This window comes from Mixophyes fleayi, chromosome 5 (genome assembly GCF_038048845.1).
Source record: "Mixophyes fleayi isolate aMixFle1 chromosome 5, aMixFle1.hap1, whole genome shotgun sequence".
NCBI classification, from domain to species: Eukaryota; Metazoa; Chordata; class Amphibia; order Anura; family Limnodynastidae; genus Mixophyes; species Mixophyes fleayi.
This window is the reverse complement of record NC_134406.1, coordinates 34244976-34270553: the sequence shown is the minus strand read 5'-3', so window position 1 is coordinate 34270553 and position 25578 is coordinate 34244976. Positions and strand designations below refer to the sequence as shown.

Below are 25578 nucleotides of genomic sequence, written 5' to 3'. Positions count from 1 at the left end.
TAATCTGTCAGAGTTTGGCACGCAGGAGAACGCATACACTTCAGAAGGTCAGAACTTAGCAAACACAGAGACTAAATCAACTTTCTTGCAAAAGAGTAATGGGCAAAAACAGTGAAAAGCAGTCTTACATTACACCTGCTTGTGCTACTGTGCATTATAAGTCAGGCCTAGCTTTGTTCTGTTTATTCTTTATTTTTTTTGTCTATTATCTATATAAATTATGTATATTATTATAAATATTACTCATTATCTGAATTAGAGCAGAATCATTTCAATCATGTATTTATTTTATACAGATAGGATTCAGTGGGATGCTAAGGTGGTAAAAGGGATATAGGACTGAGCAGAAGAAGTGGATAACAAATATAAATTAGGATCAGAAAGAAACATAACAGAGTCTGAGTTTCCAGCTACAAGCTTTGTTAACTTAGTTAATATTGACAAGGATTGTAACACCCAATCACATAGCAAACATCTTTTGTGGGGGTTCCAGCGATACTGATCCATCTGCCCCAGAGTTCTGCTCTTCTAAGCGAGCCCTGGGAGCCAATGTGCAGTGAAGCCCTGTTTGGGCTTTCACTCCTGTGGTTAAATATCCCAATGTTAATACAAGAGCATTGCACTACTATCAGAGAAAGGAGGTTAAACACTAAAGTGACGTTTTTATTTTTTGCAATGTTAATCTGCATAGATGCACTTTAAAAAAGTATTAAAGTCTAACTCCACCTGGAAGCTGAAACTCAGGTATATCAAAAGTTATCTCTAAAGTTTACTTCCCTAAGGTCCACCATAGATTAAGGTGATTTATATCTATGGTGCTTTTTGGTGGTACATTCATTTTCAGTTTGGATGGAATTATTATTTAAGTAACATTGCTGGATAAGCAAATATACAGTTTAAATAATAATAAATGGAAATCTACTTAACAAATGATTTTTGCTATAAATACTTATTTCACTTCTTCCTATAAAGACCCTGTACTTCATTGGTGTTAGTGGCCTAGTGGTTAGCACTTCTGCCTCACAGCACTGGGGTCACGAGTTCGATTCCCGACCATGACTGTGTGGAGTTTGTATGTTCTCCCTGTATTTGCGTGGGTTTCCTCCGGGTGCTCCGGTTTCCCCCCACACTCCAAAAACATACTGGTAGGTTAATTGGCTGGTATCAAAATTGACCCTAGTCTCTGTCTGTCTGTGTGTGTCTGTGTGTGAGTGTGTGTCTATATTAGGGAATTTAGACTGTAAGCCCCAATGGGGCAGGGACTGATGTGAATGAGTTCTCTGTACAGCGCTGCGGAATTAGTGGCGCTATATAAATAAATGATGATGATGATGATCCCATAGGCGTGTCACTGTGGCCTATGGGAGGGCATTTAATCATAAGAGTCCGGCCACTGTCTGCAGCAGACCCATGTATTCTATACAGGAGTGTATTAATAACTAGCGTTCCAATATGCAGGCTCCTGCTCACCAGCTGTGGTGGAACTACAATTCCCAGCATGCCCTTGGCTTCAGGCTGCTGTTGCTACTGTACTGACTGCTGTAACCGTATCTCAGCCTCAGTTGTTTGCTAACGTCGCTAGGCAGCGGGAAACAAGCAGTGCGCAGGCGCGGCTGCCCGTCTCCATGGTAACGAGTAACAAGCGGTGGTTGCTCAGTGTATGAGGAGAGAGCACGGCTCGCAGTGTGACCCCGGTACTGTCCCGGTGTCTGTGTATCCTACACTGGTATGTAACGTTGTTTAATGTGCTTATATCGGCACTGTAGCGAAGATGTCATTATATAGACGTCATTTATATACTTTAACTCCAGTCTGTTGTGGCATGAGGAGGACATATGTATGCTATTGTACCACCCATATATACTTTATCACTATATATATATATATATATATATATATATATATATATATATATATATATATATATATATATATATATATAAAATGTGCATTGCACTGTGTTGCCTACTTTGTTGGCTGTAAAAAAAACTATGCAGCAGGCATAGCATGCAATTCCTTTTCAGAGTGGGATAGTATGTTATGTTGTTGCTGCATTTGCAATTGCACTATTCAGGGTTCGGTTAATTTATCAGTGCTTGCTAATTCAGCTCAGGATTTTGCAATTGTAAAACAAGTGGGTAATGCGTGCAGGAACGAAATAGTATCATACAGTATGTCTGGGGTTGGCATTTATGATATTAAAGTTGTAATTGTCAGTCATCCCAAGCTAGAGCATTGATTGGAAGGGTTACCAGGTCAGCCATTTAATGGATATATATGAAATGAACATGTTGCATAGCTGCATAGCATGTATAGCAGTGTCATTCTGGACTAAAGGCAATGCAACAAGCTTAGTTCATATGTGGCAAGATTTAAAAAGGCTGGACTAATAAATGTAGTGATTTATCTCACTGCTTCTAAAGATGTTTTGCAGCAGGTTGTAGTACATGTGGTTAGTGGCTGTCAACCTCTTCTATTTGTAGCCCAAAATAAACATGTTTTTTTTCTGTGTCTCTCTTAAGCAATGCAAATCTAGATATAAGCATTGGCTATTGACCGGAGGGCTGGCAAATTTTAACCTGGGTATATAGATTCGACTCAGCAGCCTATTAGGAGCATTTTAAAGGAAAAAAATGCAGGTGGCCCAGTGACCCAGCCGAAGGTAGCCCGCTATGGGACAGGTCCGGGGGCAGATGCCCCCTGCCCCCCTGCCCCCAGCCCAGCCTACCACTGGCTATCGACATAATAGGCATAATGCATTGGTTCTAAACCCGGATGTCTAATGAACTGATCAAAGATAATCTGATTGTTTTTGGATATTGCAGTTGTTTTCAGACTTTGCAATATTGGGCTACTTGCCTAATATCAACTGCAATATCATAAGTAGTGCTTGGTGAAGAGTTTCAGACATAAAGGGTACTTGCTAAACATTTATAGACATAGTTGGTAACCATTTAAAGGGGATCTTGGGGGCATAATTATATTGAAAGTGGAAAACATCAATAGGAAGATGGATATTTGGTAAATAGATGCTGAGAAACATATTGTACATTATGGGGACAAAAGAAAATAGTAGTGTATGTACATATACATGAGCTCATCTTTAGGCCCATTCGCCTTATTATATACAATATGTATATTTATTTTGTTAGAATCTGTTTTGTCATACTTACCTTTTCTTTATCTCTATTTTCTTCTTTAAATGATAGAAAGGAGAGCTGTCACTAATCTGACTGTGATATTATTCTAGTTACGATAGGCTTATGGGGCAGGGGCTGGGATGAGGCTAGGAACAACATACCTCTGAGTGGTCCTGATTTCAGCGGGATGCTCCTGAATTTAGGGCTGTGTCCCACTGTCCGGGAACAGAGCACTAGGGTGCACACCTACTCTCTGCTCTTGAGATGAATCTCTGTAAACTAGAAATAGACCTTGGTTTGTGACGATGTCGGAAAGATGAGGTCCAGTGTAATGTCTGGCTCTGCTAAAATTGATGAAGGGAAAAAGAAAGAAGCAGATACTCATGTATTATATGCTTATATTTGGCGCTTAGTTACATAATTGATTATATGTGGATTATATTGACTCTTTAGGACCTAATAACATCACAGTTCAACTGCTGGATGCAGTAGGTTCAGCTGCCATTGCTGTCATTGCTGTTGCCATCTCAGTTCCTCCTTTGCTGATCTCCACTGCCTCCTTGGTAGCAGCAACTGGCTCCACACATGGGGTGCGTAAGTCCAGGCTCTGCTTTCAGCAGCGAGCATGATAGTAAACTAACACACCAGGCTACTCACACGTACTCCAAGTTGGCAGTTAATCACAAAAGCAAAAATATCCTCCACACTCAGAAGAGAATGGAAGTTCAGTTATTGTAACTGGTAGTAACAACACACACTTACCCATCCAGCTGCTACAATTGTTACTCCGCTTTGTTATGTATCAGGAGTGCTTAGTGATGGCACATGTGACAAAGACTCACTGGTACAGTTAATTTCTGAGTCAGTAGCAAAGAACAAGGGGTCAGCAAGTGCCATTGTAATACCTCAATCCTGAATTTTTTAAAAAATAGATCGTGATTCCATATACTAGTAATACAACTGCTGAATTGCGAACATAAGGGGAATCTTATTGCAGCCCTAGACCATCACACCATTAATATGATGGCGATAACACCATTTAAGTGCCAGCTGCCTGTCTATTCATGATACTATACGAACACTGAATGATTTGCTCAACAGCAAATAGAGCATTAGAGATACTGATTCTATGATTGCTGGACAGGCTGTTTAGACATAAGATTGTGGGGTTATGAGATGAACCCTGCGATCTGTGTGTGATATGTGACCATTAAGTGACCAAACAGACAGACAACATAGTGGTGTTTTAGACATAGGACAGAGGGACGATACATGAGTTAGCTGACAACATTTGTCAAATGATTGAACTTAATGTTTTTGAGAAATTTATCTCTACCAATTAATTATAAATGGAGAAACTAATTAGTATTATACAGCCACATAAACCTCAGATACATTGCTACAGCCTTTATTTGTCCATTCATTACCTCTTAATCCATCTACATTTATCTCCTACCCATGACGTAGTAGATAGCCGTGCTTATACAGTTATTATATGGAGTCCTGCAGATACTAGAATAATAGAGTCCCAGATAGGAATACATCAGGTACATATGAGTAATGACATATAATTGTACAAGGCAGGTACTAATAATAAACATGAGAAGCTCCCACTAAAGGGTATAATCATTGTTAATTCACACGTGTCCTTGTGTATATATTTCATCTTTTTTACGTTCTGGTGAATATTTTATTTTTGAGATCTAGTTACGTTTTATAAATGTCATGCAGATGTGGACTGGAGTGCTCTAAAACTTCTTTCTTTGAACCTTATTCAAATACTCTTTTTCCTAACCCTGTATATGGCACACAGAGTGCCAGCGTTGTCGATTCTGCACGCTTCATGTTCTTATCTGCGGCTTTTACCTGCACTCATTGATAATTATCTAATTGATTTCCAAATATTAGGCACTTATTAGTAATTATTAGACACTTTATTGACCTAGGGCCTGATTAATTAAGGATCTTAACTTAATAAACTTCTTATTTCAGTCTCCTGGACAAAACCATCTTACAATGCAAGGGGTGGAACTTACTATTCTGTTTTGCAAATAAGTTAAATACTGACTGTTTTTTCATGTAGCACACAAATATCAACTTTAAATTTCAGTGTACAAATAAGCTATCAAGTATTTGTGTGCTACATGAAAAAACAGTCAGTATTTAACTTATGTGTAAAACAGAATACTAGTTTGCACCCCTTGCATTGTAACATGGTTTTGTCCAGGAGACTGAAATAAGAAGTTTCTTAAGTTAAGATCCTTAATGAATCAGGCCCTTAGCTCATTTGCTTTGTCCAAACCTGACTTAGGGCCTCGTAGCGTTGGATGCAATTTCCGTCTACAAGCCAGACGGAAATTGCATTAAAAAAAGACACATCTTGCGCAGGTATGTTGAGCTGGACTCATCTAAGCTGATTGTCATCACTATGAGTTCGAAACTTACACTAGTGATTGAGCAACCGTAAGGTTTCTGCTCTCCTGGCAGGAGCATCTGCGTCTCATTCTACATAACTAGCATAATCTCCAGCATGTTCTTACACGTCTCCTCCCTCCACCATCTGCCTCTTCAATGGCAAGGGTCCATAAGCAGCCCTAATCGAAGGATTCACAAGCGACTCAGTCTACATATGACCACAATGGTAATTAGTGCTTTGTGGGCATGCGCAGAAGTAGAAAAGCATATTTTACGCAGAAAAAGCTATTTGCATCCAACTCTTCATGAGCCCCTTATAGTTTTTAGCAACATTCTCATTCAGCCAACAAATTCCAAATCTTGACTTCCCTCCATCTTTAGCTCTTTATAAATTTAACTTGGCATCCCATTAAATAAAAGTTTTCTTTCATTAGCAAACATTTTACAAGTGACATTTGATGAATTCTGCCCAGTGAGCGTATGAAGCAGATATTGAGGCGGCATAGCACTCCAAAAATGTCATCATTGCCAGTATTTGAAATTAATTTGAAGGGATACATTGTTCCTGGGCAAGTCAGTCTCTATGGGGAGCTTAATTATGCAAAAATAGACTTTGCTAGTACACTGTGTATAAACATAGGATGCTACTCACACTCATCATGACTTGATCACTGGACATGATCAAAATACAATTCTGTTACATTCTATACAGTCATAGGGCACTATACCTTCCCATTGTGACATGACCAATTATATTTCATCACCATTTAGTTATATAGCGCCACTGATCCGCAGCACTGTACAGAGAACTCATTCAGATCAGTCCCTGCCCCATTGGAACTTACAGTCTAAATTCCCTAACATACACACACAGAAAGAGAGAGACTAGGGTCAATAGTAGTATGTTTTTGGAGTGTGGGAGGAAACCAGAGCACCCGGAGGAAACCCACGCGAACACGGAGAGAACATACAAACTCCGCACAGATAAGGCCATGGTCGGAAATTGAACTCATGACCTCAGTGCTGTGAGGCAGAAGTGCTAACCACTAAGCCACTGTGCATATGTGCTATACAGTATATGGCGCATAGTAATCTATCCACACATCTGTAACACTGAGTATTCCCAGCTATCTAATAAGAACTTATGGTTTATTGGCCAGATATACAACTTGATTGATCTTATCATTAGTGTTCATATATTTATACTTATAGTTTATAAGTAGACTACATTCTCATGTTTACTTGTCACTTTGCACCTGTCTGTCATTTTCTCTGTCCGTGTAGTATCTTAATTTAAAAAAGTGATTGAGTGCTTTAATTATGAAGGAAAGGCATCTTAATTTGAATAATTTAGTAGCTTTAGTATCATGTAAACGCTTATAATAGTGTCAGAATCGTACAGCTATTTTCCAGGAGTCAATAAGTGAGAGACAATTACATTGGTTTATCTTTTTTTATATAACTTGGCAATTTGTTTCACTCTGCCTTTACACTTCTTTTAAAAGGTGACATCCCTGTAAAGCAGCTGTTCCAATGGGCGTGGCACTGACGAGAGCCGCTCAGTGGACAAGCGCTGGTTATGGAACTGGCAAGCTGGAATTCACACCTCTGAATGAAGCTCTGCTAAACGACATCATAAAGTATGTGGAGGCTTTCAGCTCCCGGCATCCAGAAGAGGCCGAGTTTGTCTTCAGAGAACCTCTGGAATGGAAAACCAATTTGGAGCCATCGGCATTTGGGTCTGGTTATGATATTAGGTGAGGCTAGACCAAGAAAAAAGGAGCAATACTTAAAAAGCATACTAACGAGCCTAAATTACTGGCTTTTTTTCTGAGCTAAAATGTCTGTGGCATTCTATCCAACTTAACCCTTGGCTGTGGTGGGAGATAGAGACTGTAGGATACATTTACTATGTTTAGTTGAGCTTAAGTTGACCCCGCTTATTATTTAGTACCTGATTTAAAACAGACAGACAAAAAAACTTGTGTTAATTTACCTATTCACCTCCTGAACCTCAGGTATATTATATATGGCAGAGAATTATGTCTGATGGATTTGTTTAATGGAGAAACTTGAATTATATATTCACTTTTACCAATATTTTAGTACCTCCCTGTTTACTAAGAGGAAACAAGCTCCTCTGCATATGGAGAACGTGGGTCCTACCCTGTGCAAACCTCCATGTCACCGAATTCAGCATTCCAGGCCCCCTAGCCACATAGGGATTCTCAAGAGGTGCACTATGCAAAATGTAAGTTTAATCCCCTCCACTTTAGAACCACAAATTTAGAATTTACAGATTTAACTGTTTAATGTATTTTTCTATCACTGTATCCTTAACTGGGGAGCTGTCCTAACAGGAGTTTATGGGTTGCTGTGCATTTATGGTAACACAGCGTCCCCTCATCATATACGTTATGTATTGCAAATAGATTAACTTATGTAGAAACTCCAATATAATATATGAGACAATACACCCTTTAGTCTCCATCCTCTATTCCTATTTGGAAGCACAAGAGCACAGGCTAAAAGCTTTTGTGCAGAGCACAGAACTCCGGGGTAACTTCTTATATCGTTCTGTTTCACAGTTGGGTGTGCAGTATCCTTTATAATACATGAGCAACTTTTTTTTTTTTTTCAACAAACAAATCAAACATTTCAGTATTTTTTATTGTCTTTTTTTTAGATTATGTTTTCGTATAATAACCTTTTGTTTTATTCTGTTATTTTCATGAGAGAAAGGAAAGCTGCAACTGATTGCGACATAATTGTACATGTGATAGTCTGCATGTGGAATGGGGCAGGGTTAGGAGCATGTCCGGTGCTGGCCGTGGATCTCTTTTACCAAGGCCGCTGTATACACCCTGCAAAACACTGCTACACCCAGACTCTCCAGTCTTGGGAGAACTGTCTGCATACTAGAAGTGCCCTAGTTATGTGAGGAGGTGTAAATATGTAAATGTCACATCAACGTCCAATCAGCCACCACTTTAGAATTACCCTTTTCATAAATAAAAGTTTTTATCCTAAAATACTGCTTGGTTTACAGCTTATGTTATTCATGATAGTGATGGGACTATCTTTTATCGCATGTTCTTTGTTTTACACTCGTCAAAGTGCGCCTAGCAAATATGTTTGCCTGCATCTTAGTAAAGGATGAGACCTGGGGGTAAATGTATCGAGCTGAGAGCTTTCCGGCGGGTTTGAAAAACCAATCAGATTCCAGCTATCATTTATTTAGAACATTCTACAAAATGATCGCTAGAATCTGATTGGTTGCTATAGGCAACATCTCCACTTTTCACACCCTTCGGAAAACTCTCAGATTGATACATTTACCCTCTGATCTCAAATCCTTTGGCAGAGTGGAAGTGGCCGTATTCACATCTGCACAGCAAGGAACGCCCTAATCCTGCACCCTAAAATGCTCCACAAAACTAGACACACCAGACTCCTATGCCGTACCTTGGTACTTCTCCCAGCTCCCCCCCATCGGCTAGTACAAACGTCTGCTCCTCCTCAATCGCTGTACACTTTGGTGGAAATCTTGGTGCATTTACAAAAACAAGAAATTTATAATAATTTGCACCTCCAAAAATTTTTGTTTATTTGCTTTAAATTAAGTAAAGCAATGGAAACATTTATAGCTTGGTTCCTGTTGTGGATAGTCAGTCACAAGTACAGTTCCTGCTTTCGTTTTCCTAATCAAAAGATATACAAAATAATATATTAATTGTAAGTGTGTTGATTTCCTAGATCAGAAGCTGAATTATGTTTATTATATCAGGTCATGTTTAACAAGTGGTGCCCATTGTAAAAACACATGTTTGGTGGTATATATGAAACATTGCTAAACTTCCAGGCTTTCCACAGGTGGGTATATTAATATGTGCATGTCATTGGATTGTATACTCAGGCACACTAATAACTTGCTCCAGTTAGCAGCAAAATTCTGCTTTTGAAATCAGTACAAATTTCTGGTTGCACAGAATGATACATTGGTTATTATAATTTGGGTTTTGTTTCATGGAAATAAGATTGATTGAAAAACACGTATAACAAGAGTAAAATGTATTTTGCTTGTTGCCAAGATTTTGTGTAGTACAATATTAAATTGAATTCACACATAAACATCTGCCACAGTCAAAATAAAGTAATTAATATATGCATAGTGTCATTTATTAATATTTGCATAGATATTTTTCCCCAGAAGTGTATAAAATCGGTGCAAAATTTGCATTAAAATGTACGTATTCTATTATATGGCACCCTTCCTATAATGCCACCCTTGCTATAATGTTAGTTTTGGATTGTGTTGTAAACCGCCATTATACAGATGGGGCACTGTACTTTACCTTTTTATATGTATATTGCAACAATGTATTCTTACTATTTAACCCTATTTTTAACAAAGGTGGTAGCTCCAGAACTGATTCAATACATTTATAAATGTGTTCATGACACTTGGGTCCTATATGTACCCCTCTTTTTATGTCACCCAGAAGTTCTCATGCAACAGCTTGTGGGCCAAAAATAATACACAATGTCAATAAAAGAAGGAGGAAGTATTTGTTATGAGAGCACATGGTAAATTTTGGGGCAGTAAATAAGCATTTTGGCATGCCGTTTGTGTGAGACATATTTGTCTAGCAGTGGGATGTATCCCACATTCATTGCACAATGCAGAGTCTCAGCTGTGATTTATTCCATATAACACAGCGCTGACTGCAGCTTGGCACTCATTCTATCATTTCAGTGACACCATGGTGAAGTCTGAAGACAAAGATCAAGATGGGAACCCACTGCTCCTCATGTCTTCATCTACAGTGAAAGTCAGGAGCTTTAAACACTTATCACGTATTTTACAGCTTGCCCGGGATAAAAAGCTGAAAGAAACACAGGCTTGCTTAGAAGGTCAGTCACTTTACCGAGGAGAGGTGTCTATTCTCTTTTCCAAGTGAATAAACTAATTATTTCCTGAGAAAGACATGATCTTATGTCTTCATCATAATCATGATCAGAAGCAGCATTGTTTATTTATAAGGTGCTGCGTATTCAATAGCGCCGGACATTCTTACAGATATGACATACATGAATGCAATAAATATAACAACATGAATACAATGAACATGATAAAAGATACATGAATGCACTTAAACATTATAACACATACATAGATAGTAATGAGCTAGCAATAACAGCAAGTACGAAGACAAGTACGCATTCCATGCCTGGTAGTTAACAAACAACAGGAGAGTCATCATAAGACATAACATCGGGGTCATTTGAGGTAGACAGACATGAGACATAGGGTAGACAGGACACTGCCCATGAGAGCTTACAGTCTAAATGGAGGGTGTAATGAGAGACATTAGATACAAAGGGACATGAGTGGATTTGGTGGACAGTGGAAAGTAGAGGTCGCATATATACTTGAGAGTCTAGGAGGGGGTAGGGTATACAAACATTAAGATGTGAGTTTTGAGGGAGCATTTGAAGTATTGCAGATTGAGAGCCTGGTGGGGCAAGGCAAGGAGTTCCATAAGAGGGGAGCAGTGCAGGAGAAATTTTGAAGAAGGGAGTAGGAGGAGTTTGTGAGAGGGGAGTTGAAGGTCCGAGGTGCAGAGGACTGGTCAAGCTGGGTTTTATCTCGTGAAGAGGTCAGAGATGTAGGAAGAAGCAGCATTAGTGAGGGCCTTGTAGGCGAGGGTGAGTAATTTGAACTAAATTCTGAAAGCAATGGGACAGTGGAGAGATTTGCAGAGTGGGGCAGTGGATGAGGAGTGGCGTGACTGGAGGATTAGTCTGGCTGCAGCATTTAAAATTAATTGTAAGGGGGAGAAATGGATGAGACTAAGTGTACCATGATATTGGTAGCTTCCTGATTGAGGAAGGAAGAAATTTCAGCAATGTTGTGGAGGAGGAGGCGACAGGATTGTGAAAGGAACTGGATGAGAGGGGTGAAACTACGGCAGAGTCAATGGTGACATCAAGGCAATGTGTGTGGGAAATAGAGGAAAGAGTTGTGTCGTCGACCGTGAGGGAGATGTGGGAGGGTAGTCTCATTACAGGGGGAAAATGAGGAGCTCAGATTTAGACATGTTCTGTTTGAGGAAGCATTGTATGATCCAGGTAGATATGGCAGAGAGGCAGTTGGACACACAAGATAGGAAAGAGGGAGAGAGGTCGTGGGAGGAAAGACAGATTTGGGTTTGTCTGAGGAGAGATGGAAGTGGAGGCCAAAGGAGTGTATGAGTTCTCTGAGAGAGGTAGATAGAGAAGAGTAGAGGGCCAAGAACAGAGCCTTGATGAATCCCTATGGAGAGAGGCGGAGGAGGTGAGAAGAAATCGGAAATAGTGACAGTGATGGAGCAACATGAGAGGTAGGAGGCGAGCCAGGAGAGGACAGTGTTGCAAAGACTAAAGAAGTGGAGGGTGTCATGAAGAAGAGAGTGTTTACATTGTCAGAAGCAGTGGAGAGGCCAGGAGTATAATTCGAGAGAAGTGGCCCTTAATTTAGAGTAGGTCATTAGTGACTTTGGTGAGGGCGGTTTTTATTTGGGGAAGAGCGTGGAAGTCCGACTTAAGAGGATTGACAAGAGAGTGGGAGGAGAGAAAGTCGGTCAGGTGGTTAAATACTTATGTCAGTCAGTTGTCATATATTGGTAAAAAATTTCTAAACGGCTCATCCTGAGTATTTAATATCTCCCATAGGTCTTCTCTCAGTAAATCAAAGGGTCACATGTTACATTTAATAGAGGAAGGAGCAGGGTAACTCAGTATACAGTTGCTGACAGCAGCAAGTAGTCAAGAAATAACTTGCTAATAACCTGATGTTGCACATTTTCTTTGATTTGTTAATTTAGATAGTAGTGAACATACTTTCCCTAACATCCCATGGGGGAAACTAGCGATGGGGTATAGAGGGTCCAGGCAAAAGTTTGGCACTTTATATTTTTCTATATCCCCTCCCTGCAGGGAACTCAGTTTTTCTGAGTGCCCAAAGGAGTAGGGTGCTTTTCTTCAGGGCTGCTTCTGGCAGCAAAGGATTTTATTTATTTAATTTAAGGTCTTCACAAATATGACCAGCAGCATCAAGACAGCCTCATGGGAAGAGTTGGATGCCAGGAGTAGGCTGAAGAGGTACCTTTTAGTGCCTTCTCTTGCCGCCCTCCCAGCTCCCTACAAGGGACTGACCCCAGAGGGTCCGGGTAACAACCGCCACAGTTCTTCACCAAAAAAAAGTCTCCCAAATTGTCAGAAACAGGCATCTGCAGCTCCTCCATCTTCTCTATATCTCTCCTGAGGGAAGTATTAGAGTGAGAGAGGACTAGATGTGGGTTCTGCCTCCACTCTTGGAGGAGTTGTGCCTGTGTTTTTGCACAATATATTTCTTTTATGCTTGTGTACTAAAGCTGTCATTTAAGTCTTATCTTTTTCTGTTATGACTAATAAAGGGAGCAATTCCAGAGTTGAATCTGGAGGAGAGGTGTCTATTCTCTTTTCTAAGTGTTCAAAATGTAACTCAGAGTTACCTCAGGGTTATCAGAAGCTAATAACTTTTTGCATAGTGTGCAAGACTGAGAGTCAAGTGCACTACATGCCTGCAATGGGGCCGCTAATCTAGGACAGCCATCCTGGACTACATCGTTGGTTCAGTCTATTGCTGAACTTACACAGCTCACCACATGTTTCCATGGGGTAGACAAAGGGAACCTGCTGAAACCTCAGAGAGAGAGACCATTCATCTGGGCTTTATTATTCAGGGATCCTTTGGCCCTGTGACAATTCCACCCAATGAGTCGTTTGGAACACAAAGTCTAGCGAGGTCAGCCCAGAACCTCACCAAGGTGTCCTCCTTCTTAGAGAAGATTCTACATTCCACCTCTTCAGTTATGACTTCCTTGCAGTCCAGTACTGTGAGGTTCAGACTCTCCTCTCGGATGGAGGGCACGGCAGCTGTGGGCTTGAATAAAGAGAATTCCTCATACATGGTGAAGGATTCCACAAGGCAGCAGAGAGTGGATAATTTATTTCTGTGCAGCAAGCACTAAGTATTCAAGACAGTGAGGAGTCAATAGAGACTGACAATATGCTATTTTAAAGGAAGAAGAAACAGTTTATTTCCTTCCTTTATTCCCATCATTTAGGGGACTTACTAGAGAAGTGTGGGAAAAACCTGATCACAAGTTTCAGCTATCACACAAATTGCAGACTCTTTATCTTTTTCCCTAGTGGTAACCCAGGGTGGATGCTCCCATAGCACAATTGTCCAAAATCGCTTTTTCAAATGCTGTGCACTCAAGGATGGTCAATATATGTTGCAGCTGTGATTTCTCTTGGACTGATTCCATCTCTGCATGGTTTAACAGGACAGTGGTAAAGGGATTGGAACAACTTTTGGAGGGTTTGCAATCTCGTAGACCCAGATTTGAATTACTAGCCTTAGTTGAAAACATTCAGTAAGCGTCCGAATATTTGGGGGATGCAGCGCTTAATGCCAGGCTTATTGTAGCTATAAAGTTATTTTCTGCTGGTCAATAAATCTAAATCCAGGTTTCTGTCTTTCCACACTGCAGTTAAAGCAAGAGGATAGACCTAAAGAGGACTGTTAACTGCCTGTTGATAGGACAGCAGAGAGGAAAGAAGGATTGGGATAGCTGTCTTTCAAGCCTTCAGCAATGGCTTTTCCGAAGACCTAATAAGACAGAAGACTCTACAGGAAACTATTTGGAAATCAGTTATGATGTGTGGTCATCCCAAAGCCGGCCCACGAGTAGGCAGTGGAGTTCTATTTGAACATCTTTTTAATCCAAAAGGCTTTTAGCCCAGTTTGAAGTTCAAGACTCTGTACACACAGATTTAGTTAGACAGGTGCAAGATGCAATCTCTGAGTTCTGTCAAATTCAGCATAGAAATGGATGACCTCATGGTACCCATGGACATCCATGATACTTATTTTCATGTTCTGGTCTGATAAGGCCATCAGTGTCTTCTCAAATTCACAGTTTGGGCTTACCATTTTCAAGTTCGGGCTCTGCCTTTCGGTCTTGCGACAGGTCCACGGGTGTTCACAAACACCATGGCAGTCTTGTCTGCTTTTCTGGGATCCAAGGCTTGGCAGTCATTCCTTATCTAGTTACTTCCCATGGTTCGATTGGCTATCAGAAATCCAATCTAGTTCCTACCCAGAGTCTTGTCTGTGGATTCTTCTGTTTGTTGCCCAAAAGCAGAGAGTGATCTTACCTCAAGACAAGTTACATTTGTTGCACAGACTAAATCTCTATTAGGTTTCAAGGCAATTTGCGCAGTCTCATTCTAGGGTGTTCCAGATCAACCTTATATCGAAAGGGAACTAGTCTCACATTCCCCAAACTGTCTCCAAAGACACACCATTCGTTCCTTTGATAGCTCAGAGTAGACGGCCCCAACAGGAGCTGAGCTTTGGTATTTGGTGTTGGTAAATTAGACAATGGTTTTCAGCCTTCAATGCTGTGCACTGTAAGTCTTTAGTTTGGGTTAAAGGTTTTTGATCTTCCAAAGAAATATGCAAGCTAGAACTAAGAGTGTTACTAACAGCTGTAGGGAGAGATCTTCTGTTGCGGGTTATCCAATAAAGTTTCTCCCTTGAAATGGCAGAAATAAACGAGATCATGTGTTGGGTGGAACTAAATGTTTCAACGTTGTCAGTGGTGTCTTCTTTCCGTAGAGGGGGGCACTTTACCATAAGTACAGACTTTTCTTTGCAGGGATTTATTCATGTACAACTACTATACATCTCTCCTGCAGCTCCTTGGGATTTGAACTAGTATGAATCTTGAGTTTAGGGAAACTCATGATCTCTGGGTTCTCATGTGATGCCCAGAGAGTTCGGTCTGCCTGTAAGCAAACATTTGCAAGATGGATTACTTTGGTGATCTGACATGATTTCATTAAGACAGGGAAACCTGTTCCTCCCAAATTAAAAACATATCCTACCAGGTCTGTGAGCACTTTATGGGTGGCACAACATGGAGCCACCGGTGAACAGTTGTGTCGAACAGCCACATGGTACTCTGTTTATACGTTGTACTAAGTTTTATAACTGCAATGTTTTTGCTTAAAAAATATGCTAGCTTTGGTTGGAAAGTCTTGTGCACTGCAATTGCTGAGCATACACATCCATATGGCAGCTTTGGGAAATCCCATAGTCATTGTCCCCCCTAGGATGTAAGAGAAAACAGGATTTTGTGCTTATGTTAAACCCTTTTCTCTGAATCTTTTGGGGGACACTGCGCACCCACCCTTTACTCTCTTGTTCTCCTGTAAAAAGTTTTTTGGGGGGGGAACGCTGTTTCTCTCTCGTCTCTCTCTCTCTCTCTCTCTCTCTCTTCTCTCTCTCTTCTCTCTCTTCTCTCTCTTCTCTCTTCTCTCTTCTCTCCTGTAGAGGTTGGTTAGTAGAAAAATTCCCAGCAGGGAGGAGACATAGAAGGGGGGAGTTTCAGTCTTAGTGAAAAAAAATCTTAAGTGCCAAACTCCTGTCTGAACTCTCTATACCCCATCATCATTGTCCCCCAATGGATTCAAAGGATTTAACGTAAGTTCGAAAATCCTGTTTTTAGGTAGTGCAGTAAGTCCTTTGCAAACATCTGCATCTCTCAAATGTCATATAAAGAAACAATAGAAGCAAATATTCACTTACAACAGATTGGAGAACACATAATACATTTGTTTCTTATTCATTTCTTTGTGGGTTTTTCTGAATTTGAGTGATCCAATCTCGTGGTCCTTGCAGGGTTATTTTGTACAAGGGGCATAATGGCTCATCTTAAGTGGAGTTCTTTGCCAAAAGTGATATATCACCAAAATAACAAAAAGGCCTTGCCTACATCATCATCATCATCATTTATTTATATAGCGCCACTGATTCCACAGCGCTGAACAGAGAACTCATTCACATCAGTCCCTGCTCCATTGGAGCTTACAGTCTAAATTCCCTAAAACACCCACACAGACAGAGGCTAGGGGCAATCTTGATAGCAGCCAATTAACCTACTAGTATGTTTTTGTTCTACTATGTAAAATAAAACAGATTGGTAGGTAACACTACATAGGTCAATACACATAGAAGTGATTATTGTTGCAGAGTTAGGAAGCAGCTGTTGAACAAATTTGCCTATAGTATTGTAAATAGCCACACAGTCACATAGGTGCTTTATAAAGTAATAAGCTAAATTCTCTAACTGCAGCACCGAAAACAATCCCATGCCTTTCTCATAATTTTGACCCCTTTTATTTAGAAACACAATTATTCAGGGGGTAATTACCCCTCTATCCTTCTAGTTAGCCATTCCTGCCTATGGCAACTTGGATGGCACTTATATAGATTATAGCAACTATGCGGTAACATGAAACTCTTAATTCACATGCCGCATTGTATCATCAGCAAACAGAGACCCCATTGCAAGAATCCTCGGAGCTGGATTTGCTACGGTGGAAGGAGAAGACATGTCTATGCTTCGTCTGTTGGATAAAATGCGTCAGAAGGAAGATGAAACGGCAGAAATCAAGATGAAGATTTTTCTCCTGCTCCAGCAACTTGATATGCAGCTGCTGAACAGCTCTTTAAAACACATTTCACTGTAAGTGCATTTACAAACTACAATATTTCCAGTCTATCATTTCAACCCTCTCTCTTTTTAATGAGCAGCAACATCTGCTTTTTATGTGTTTGGAAAAAATAATGAAGGGAAGGTGAAAGATATGAAAATCATTACATTTATTGATTTAAAAACATAGAAAGGCAATCCTAATTGAAGTGGAAAAAAAATTGTTTTCCAACTCTTCTTTGGGATGCAAACTGTGTACATATGTTTTATATTTCTGGTTATGATATAAACTATTTTAGTTGACGTCCAGTCAATTGCCAGTTGCTAAAAAAAGAATCTATTTCCAGTTGTTAAATCATCACCACCAACTACATTTACTAAGTGTGTGCCACACAAGCCCTAAAGCAGCGATTCCATTTATTGGGACATCTTGTGGTTAGTGGCTTAGTGATAGAACATTTGAACATCTGATGCAGCAATCGGAGCCCCTGTAGTTATCAGTGTCTTGCGATCATAAGTTGTACACAATTCCCACATTGGTTTGGCTACAACACTAGTCAAAATAACTTTACATGTGAGCCAAGGACAGGATATCGCTTTCTGTTGCCAGAAGAGACCTCCTGTCTTCAGCAGTTTTGGCTTATAACCACTTAATCAAATAATACACTGTTTGCTTTACTGTTTTGTTTAGAGTTAGAATAGTGTATAATCGTAGCTATTTGTATACTTTTTATTTAAGTGCATAGGAGAGTCTGGATGGTCTGCCCTGTCCACAAGGCCGCCCATAAGAATTATAGGTCTTCTGATTATTTTGTATCCCTGTCCCATCTCTCTTTAAGTGTTTAGTTTGAAAAATGTTACATCTCTTTGTCTAATTAATTAAGTTTTAGAACAATAATTCTATTATGTTTTGGGGTGGGTAAAACAAACAACCGGTGGAAGGTAGCACGCTCTATCAAATATTTCTACATAATTTCTAATATAATAATAATAATAATAATAATAATATATTAATAGCCACCCCTCCCCATATGTGTCCTCTCTTATGGGCGTCTTCGCCTGTGCACGTCAAGGATCACGCCTACCATCTGATCGCAGGAGATCCCTTTGCAAGATAGAAGTGTTTCTAGGTGCGTGGAGAGGCAGAAAAACATCCAGAGGTGCACTGTCTTAAAGTGTAAACCTGTCTCCTACCACTTAGTAACACCCCCTCCAATAAAATAAAGTTGTTTTCCTTTACTAAGACTTTACTAAGACCGGCAGCTCTGAGCTGATACAAAGTTCAAGATGTTTTGCGAAGTGTAAATGTGTGTGCACCCCTCTGTCCAGCAAGGAATGTGCACTCTCTATCCCTTTATCTAATTCAAGTAATCGTGCTCTACTACAGGATTATAGGGCTGTGTATGCCGAAATGTCACTGAACAATCCTGCCTATTATCATGTCTGGACCATCTCCTTAGTTACATCTGGCTTTTTCCTGTATTAAGTGCCACTGGATGGTGCACAAATGATTCCATTGGAAATAATGGCTGACGTCTGATTTCTAGCACTTTTGAGGACATCTAAAAGTCAAGTAGCTTTGAAGGAGAAAATACTTTTTGGCCACCCACTAAACCAAAACGTCTCCCTGAATGCACAATCTCTACCTTTGGAAGCTCATTTAAGCATCGTATCCCTGTAAACAAACTCTTGTTCTTTCCTTTGGCCAAATAACCAGGTACATTACTGAGCCTAGGCTGAATTTAGCATGGAATGTCCCAATCTATACAGATGTTCCCATCAGATGGAGCACTGTTTTACACCGCCACATTCGTCGCTATCCTCACTCGTTATTCTATGCTCTCTTCTCTAATTGCATGACATCACAACAGTAAGAAAAGTGACATGTTCGCTACACGTTTGTAATTTTGCAGCTTGGTAAATTACTTTGTGTTATCAATAGAACAGTAGCATCTATAGATCACGTCAGGGCCGTAACTAGGGCTGTGCGATAGGGGCGACCGCCCAGGGCGCAACGCTGAAGGGTGGCGCAATTTAGGAATATTTTAGCTTGATTTGGTTAAAATTGAGGGCTAGAGGGGCAGCATTTGTCTTTCTCGCCCCAGGCGCTAGAATTCTAAGTTACGGCTCTGGATCACTTATACCGAATGCTGACATGACGTTTTCATCCATTTATAAGGGTCATCTTTGTAGTAATCTTGTTTTTCTCAACAAGAAGAGAGCTGTATTTTTCATAATTACATTAGGACATTCTGATTATTGCTTAACAGATTAGATGCTGTATTATTGTTTTACCTTTTTTTCCCAAGCTTGAGAACTGGGAGTCTTAACATGAAATGAATATAGTCAATAAACTATTGCTGTGCGGTGTTAACATTACCTCGTGTGACTTAACAAGGTTTTGTGTTTGAAATGTTAATTCTAAAACACACGGGGTAGTCCACTTTACAGTGAAGACAGATGGTCTAGGTCAGGATAATAATTGCTTTCTGTTTTTCATTTCAGAGAAGTCCGTGTTACTCCCGCCGCAGTTAAGAACGAGATTGATCTGATTAGACGTTTCTGCAAAAATGAAGAAAAATCTGTGTTAAAATCAATCGAATACACCTCAGGTTTTTTAACTTTTTTGTATTTATTATATCTAGCAATATATTTTATTGTATTTAAAGAGCACACTTCAAGATTATTGTATATATTATATTTGTAGTGTGTTTGATCACCACAAATTGTTTTGCTGCGATGATCATCATCTGTCGTACTTACTTTTGTCTTTGTTACTGTCCATGATCACTGGCTAAATCTCTCTCTGTGATGGCAAAGATAAATTGGAGAAACGTCAAAACAAAACACAAAGCACCACTTGTTCATGCCCCGGCTCTGAAGAATCCTCTGATCTGCAGTTCTTGGGTCTCTGGGGTAGTGGAGGTCTTGAAGGAGGGAGCGACCTGTAATCGCTAGGCCCTCCTCACCTTTGGTTCACTGTAGCGGCTACATTGCCCATTGTTCTACCACGGCTGATGATCGCTAATGACCAAGCATAGAAATGCACAGGGTTCTTATAGATTTAGATATTAGTTTTGATTGAAAGTATGTGAGATGCCTGTAAAGGTCCACACAGACAATTATCTCTCTTGTTTGGGGTGGGCGTTTATCAAACTGCTTGCAGCATTGTCAAACTCCCCCCATGAGAGTTTGTTAATTGTCACCCTGAGAAGCTGAAGAGGGGAAGGCGGGAGTGCTTGATGACACTGCCACTAGAAGTTTGCAAAGGATGAAAAGTTTAGAGGATCTCCTGCTTGGAGAAGTTGCAGGTGACATGGGACCCTCAGGATCGGAGGAATGGGGAGTACAGAGAGGTCACATTATCTTCTTATTTACTGCATATAATATTATTTTGCTATTTATTACACATGCTCTGTTCTCCTACATGAGCATGGTAACTCCCCCAATATTGACAGGACTAGAGAAGAGAGCAGTGCTGGGAATTGTATTGTTAAAAATGGAAAACGATTGGATTTGGATATCAGACATATGCTAATATTTCTGCTGCCAACAATCAGGTCACTACTGTCAGTATTATGTAGAGATGGGCGGGTCCGGTTCTCCGAGAACCGAACCCACCCGAACTTTGGGTATCCGAGTACCGAGCTGAGCAGCTCGGTACTCTCCCGCCAATTCCGAATCCAAATCGAGGCCGAACGTCATTGTGACGTCGTCGGATCTCGGGACTCGGTTCTCGCGATACTTCAACTTTATAAATACACGCCTCCACAGCAATCCATCGCCATTTGACAGAGGGAGAGAGCAGGGTGTAGTCATAGGCTAATTAGAGCAGGGACAGAGAAAGAATACAATATTGTTCTTGCAATTGCTCTAACCAAAATCGCTAGTGCAGAGAGGAGGATAGAGGTTTATTATTTTTTCTTCATATTTGGCACTCCCCAGCGCTTTTGGGTTGTCCCCCATAATTGTGCATTAATATTTCTGGCTGTCAAAAGTCATATCTGTCAGCAGTATCTACTCAATAAATGTTAGCACTCCTCAGTGTTTTTGGGGTGTCCTCTCTAATTGTGCATTAATATTTCTGGCTGTCAAAAGTCATATCTGTCAGCAGTATCTACTCAATAATTTTAAGCACTCCTCAGTGTTTTTGGGGTGTCCTCTCTAATTGTGCATTAATATTTCTGGCTGTCAAAAGTCATATCTGTCAGCAGTATCTACTCAATAAATTTTAGCACTCCTCTGTGTTTTTGGGGTGTCCTCCCTAATTGTGCATTAATATTTCTGGCTGTCAAAAGTCATATCTGTCAGCAGTATCTACTCAATAATTTTAAGCACTCCTCAGTGTTTTTGGGGTGTCCTCTCTAATTGTGCATTAATATTTCTGGCTGTCAAAAGTCATATCTGTCAGCAGTATCTACTCAATAAATTTTAGCACTCCTCTGTGTTTTTGGGGTGTCGTCCCTAATTGTGCATTAATATTTCTGGCTGTCAAAAGTCATATCTGTCAGCAGTATCTACTCAATAAATGTTAGCACTCCTCAGTGTTTTTGGGGTGTCCTCTCTAATTGTGCATTAATATTTCTGGCTGTCAAAAGTCATATCTGTCAGCAGTATCTACTCAATAATTTTAAGCACTCCTCAGTGTTTTTGGGGTGTCCTCTCTAATTGTGCATTAATATTTCTGGCTGTCAAAAGTCATATCTGTCAGCAGTATCTACTCAATAAATTTTAGCACTCCTCTGTGTTTTTGGGGTGTCCTCCCTAATTGTGCATTAATATTTCTGGCTGTCAAAAGTCATATCTGTCAGCAGTATCTACTCAATAATTTTAAGCACTCCTCAGTGTTTTTGGGGTGTCCTCTCTAATTGTGCATTAATATTTCTGGCTGTCAAAAGTCATATCTGTCAGCAGTATCTACTCAATAAATTTTAGCACTCCTCTGTGTTTTTGGGGTGTCCTCCCTAATTGTGCATTAATATTTCTGGCTGTCAAAAGTCATATCTGTCAGCAGTATCTACTCAATAATTTTAAGCACTCCTCAGTGTTTTTGGGGTGTCCTCTCTAATTGTGCATTAATATTTCTGGCTGTCAAAAGTCATATCTGTCAGCAGTATCTACGCAATGGATTCAAAGCAGTCCACATATGATCTAAATGAGCAACCAGGTTCTGTCACCAGTCCTGATGTTAGTGTTCCCAGTACGTCATCTGGCCAAGGCGATGTCAAACAACAGAGTGTTTTCAAATTAGTGCAAAAAACAAAAACCAAAAAAAAATTTACTGTATTGAAGCGAAAACGAAGTGTAACTGAGCAAAAGTTAAGTGACGATAAAAAAAAAATTGCAAGCATGCCATTCTACACACGCAGTGGCAAAGAGAGAATGAGGCCTTCACCTTTGGCTATTAGTGGCAGATCCCAAAAAGTTACCCAGCCTACAATTGGTGCACAACTACTGTTACGCGTCAAAGCTGAGCTGCAAGATACCAGTGAGGCATTACAGGAGAATATTTGCTCTGATTCACAAATGACAACAATCCCTGTGGAGAGTCCATCCAACAGTGGGATGTCTAATCGTGAGCATTCTGCTGATGTGTGCCTTAATAGCCCGAGTGTAGCCGGTGATACCCAAATTGAGGATGCCACTTTGGAATTAGAAGAGGATGAGGGGGAGATTTGTGTAGGCGACGAGGGCGCTAATGATGATGTTGATGATTATGATGCAGACAGATACCAAATTGCCTTTCTCAATTTCTATTTATATTCTAGATTATATAACGGCTGAATAGTTTTCTATTTTACTCCTAGTGGAGAGAGGATCTGATGCAGACAGATACCAAACTGCCTTTGTCCATTTCAATTTATATTGTACAGTATATAACGGCTGAATTTATTAGTATTTTATACAAGTGGAGGGGGGCCTAGAGAGACAGAGTGACCCCAAACTGTCTTTCTCCATGTCAATTAATATTGTACAGTCTATAATGGCTGAATTTTTTAGTATTTTATACAAGTGGAGGGGGGCCTAGAGAGACAGAAACCAAACTGGCTTTCTCCATGTCAATTAATATTGTACAGTCTATAATGGCTGAATTTTTTGCTATTTTATACAAGTGGAGGGGGGCCTTGAGAGACAGAAACCAAACTGGCTTTTTCCATTTCTTTACATATTTAACTATAAGTGTAGGGTGTAATATACATTCAAAGACGATGGCTGCATTGCCAATATGCATAGATGGAGAGGAAGACAATCTGTTTTGTGTGTAGAATAGGCCTACCAACGAAGAATTAAACTGTTTTTTTGGATGATTTATTACCTCAACAATTAGATTACTTGTCTCTAAAACAGTTGGAGCACTAAATTGGGTTAATTTAGGCCCAAAAACATGGATTTTCCCAAAAAATAGCAAAACAAAACCAAACAAAACCAAAACCAAAACCAAAACACGCAATGGCGGTTTTGCAAAACCAAAACCAAAACCAAAACACGACGGTAATCCAGATCCAAAACCGAATCCAAAACCAAAACACGGGGGTCAGTGACCATCTCTAGTATTATGTAAAAGTAGAAAATATGTATAAAATAATAAATAACCTCAAATATCTAAACCCTACTCACCCCCAAACACACACATTACTCAACTTGGTACCCCCTCTCCAACCCTTTCTCCTGCCCAACCGCCCCCCCCCCCCTTCCCCACTTCCTTCCCCATACCTCCCTCTTAGTTTTTACTCTACTTTTTTGATACCATTTGTAAAATTTAAAAATTAGTCAATCCTCGTCCCATGTTCCATATGGACCCTAAATAATGATCCCATTGTATTATTTTTGTGTTTGTTTTTCCATGTTTATATAACAACATCAGTATCTTGTTCCTTGTATACTACTGTTTGACCAATATAAATAAAGAATTATAAAAAAATAAACAAACAATAATAAATAACTAGTATGGCAATTTTATCTTGTTTTAAATCACGCTACATATAGGGCTGTATTATTCAAAGTACAACTTAGGACAAAAGTGTTCACATATCACCAGAGCCGGATTTAGACCTCATAGGGCCCTAGGCAGGATACTGTTTTTGGGCCCCCTCCCTGAAACAATCCATAGCACTATATTTTTGCAGCCTACCATATACCCCTATAGTTACGTAGATATGAAAGCATGTGCCGCCAAAGGAGGTGAGGGCGTGGCTTGCATCTTTGGGGGCGTACCTAACATGTGAAAAGAGCAAGGCCACCCTGCTGCAGAAAAAGGCACCCCTAAATAATTACCAAGCAGTCCCGTTTTTTTAAGTAGTTGGGTCAAAACAACATAATAAATATTGAAGTCAGGGCAGAAATACTTACTTAAGTTGTTTGCAAAAATAATATGCATAAATCCAAGTATGTGCTCTTGTCACTTTTGTCCCTCTATCATCACACTGTGCCCCTTCATTGTCACTTTTGCCCCTTCACAATATCACATGTGCCCTTTCCCCCTCACCTCTGCCCATCACCATCCCCACCTCTGTGCCAATCACCACCACCACCACCAATGTGCCAATCACCATCACCACCTCTGTGCCCATTACCACCTCTGTGCCCTTCACCATCACCACTTCTGTGCCAATCACCATCACCACTTCTGTGCCCCTTCACCACCTCTGTGCCTCTTCACCATCACCACCTCTGTGCCAATCACCATCACCACCTCTGTGCCAATCACCATCACCACTTCTGTGCCAATCACCATCACCACTTCTGTGCCAATCACCATCACCACTTCTGTGCCAATCTCCATCACCACTTCTGTGCCAATCACCATCTCTGTGCCCTTCACCATCACCACTTCTGTGCCAATCACCATCACCACTTCTGTGCCAATCACCATCTCTGTGCCCTTCACCATCACCACTTCTGTGCCAATCACCATCACCACTTCTGTGCCCCTTCACTACCTCTGTGCCCCTTCGCCATCACCACTTCTGTGCCCCTTCACCATCACCACTTCTGTGTTTTACTTACCTTTCTATTGCGCGCTGCTCCTCCTCCGTCAGTCCAGATGTAAAGAAAAAAAAAAAAAAAAGAAAGAAAGAGTCACGTGATCGCTCGTCGGGTCCCGGCAGCCTCTCCTCCTCTCTCTATCACTGAGACACTGAGAGGAGAAGAGGCTGCCGGGACCCGATTCGCGGCACCCCCCCCCTCCCCCGACTCGCGGCACCCCCCCCCCCGCAGGAGTCGCGGGGAGGGGGGGGGGGGGGGCGCGAGTCGGGGGAGGGGCCGAATTTTTTTTTTTTCATTTTTTTAAAAATTACTCCTGTCCCCCCCAGCTGTGCCCCCCGAGAGCCGCTAGGCCCTAGGCAGGTGCCTAGGTTGCCTAGCGGTAAATCCGGCCCTGCATATCACATAGCAGTTATACAAATAATATTACTGTTTATTCACCATTTTTGCAC

At 40.6% G+C, this 25578-nt stretch overlaps 1 protein-coding gene across 1 annotated transcript in view; it reads left to right on the top strand.

Annotated features, from left to right (window-relative positions):
- Positions 1–1624: 1624 nt before the first annotated feature.
- Positions 1625–25578, top strand: part of ODAD2 (outer dynein arm docking complex subunit 2) — a 111458-nt gene continuing 87504 nt past the window's right edge. The window contains exons 1-5 of the mRNA XM_075212006.1: positions 1625–1726; positions 7061–7312; positions 10312–10469; positions 16981–17176; positions 19649–19755. Coding sequence (XP_075068107.1) covers positions 7089–7312; positions 10312–10469; positions 16981–17176; positions 19649–19755 — 685 coding nt within the window. The 5' untranslated portion in view covers positions 1625–1726; positions 7061–7088. The remainder of the gene's footprint in view (positions 1727–7060; positions 7313–10311; positions 10470–16980; positions 17177–19648; positions 19756–25578) is intronic.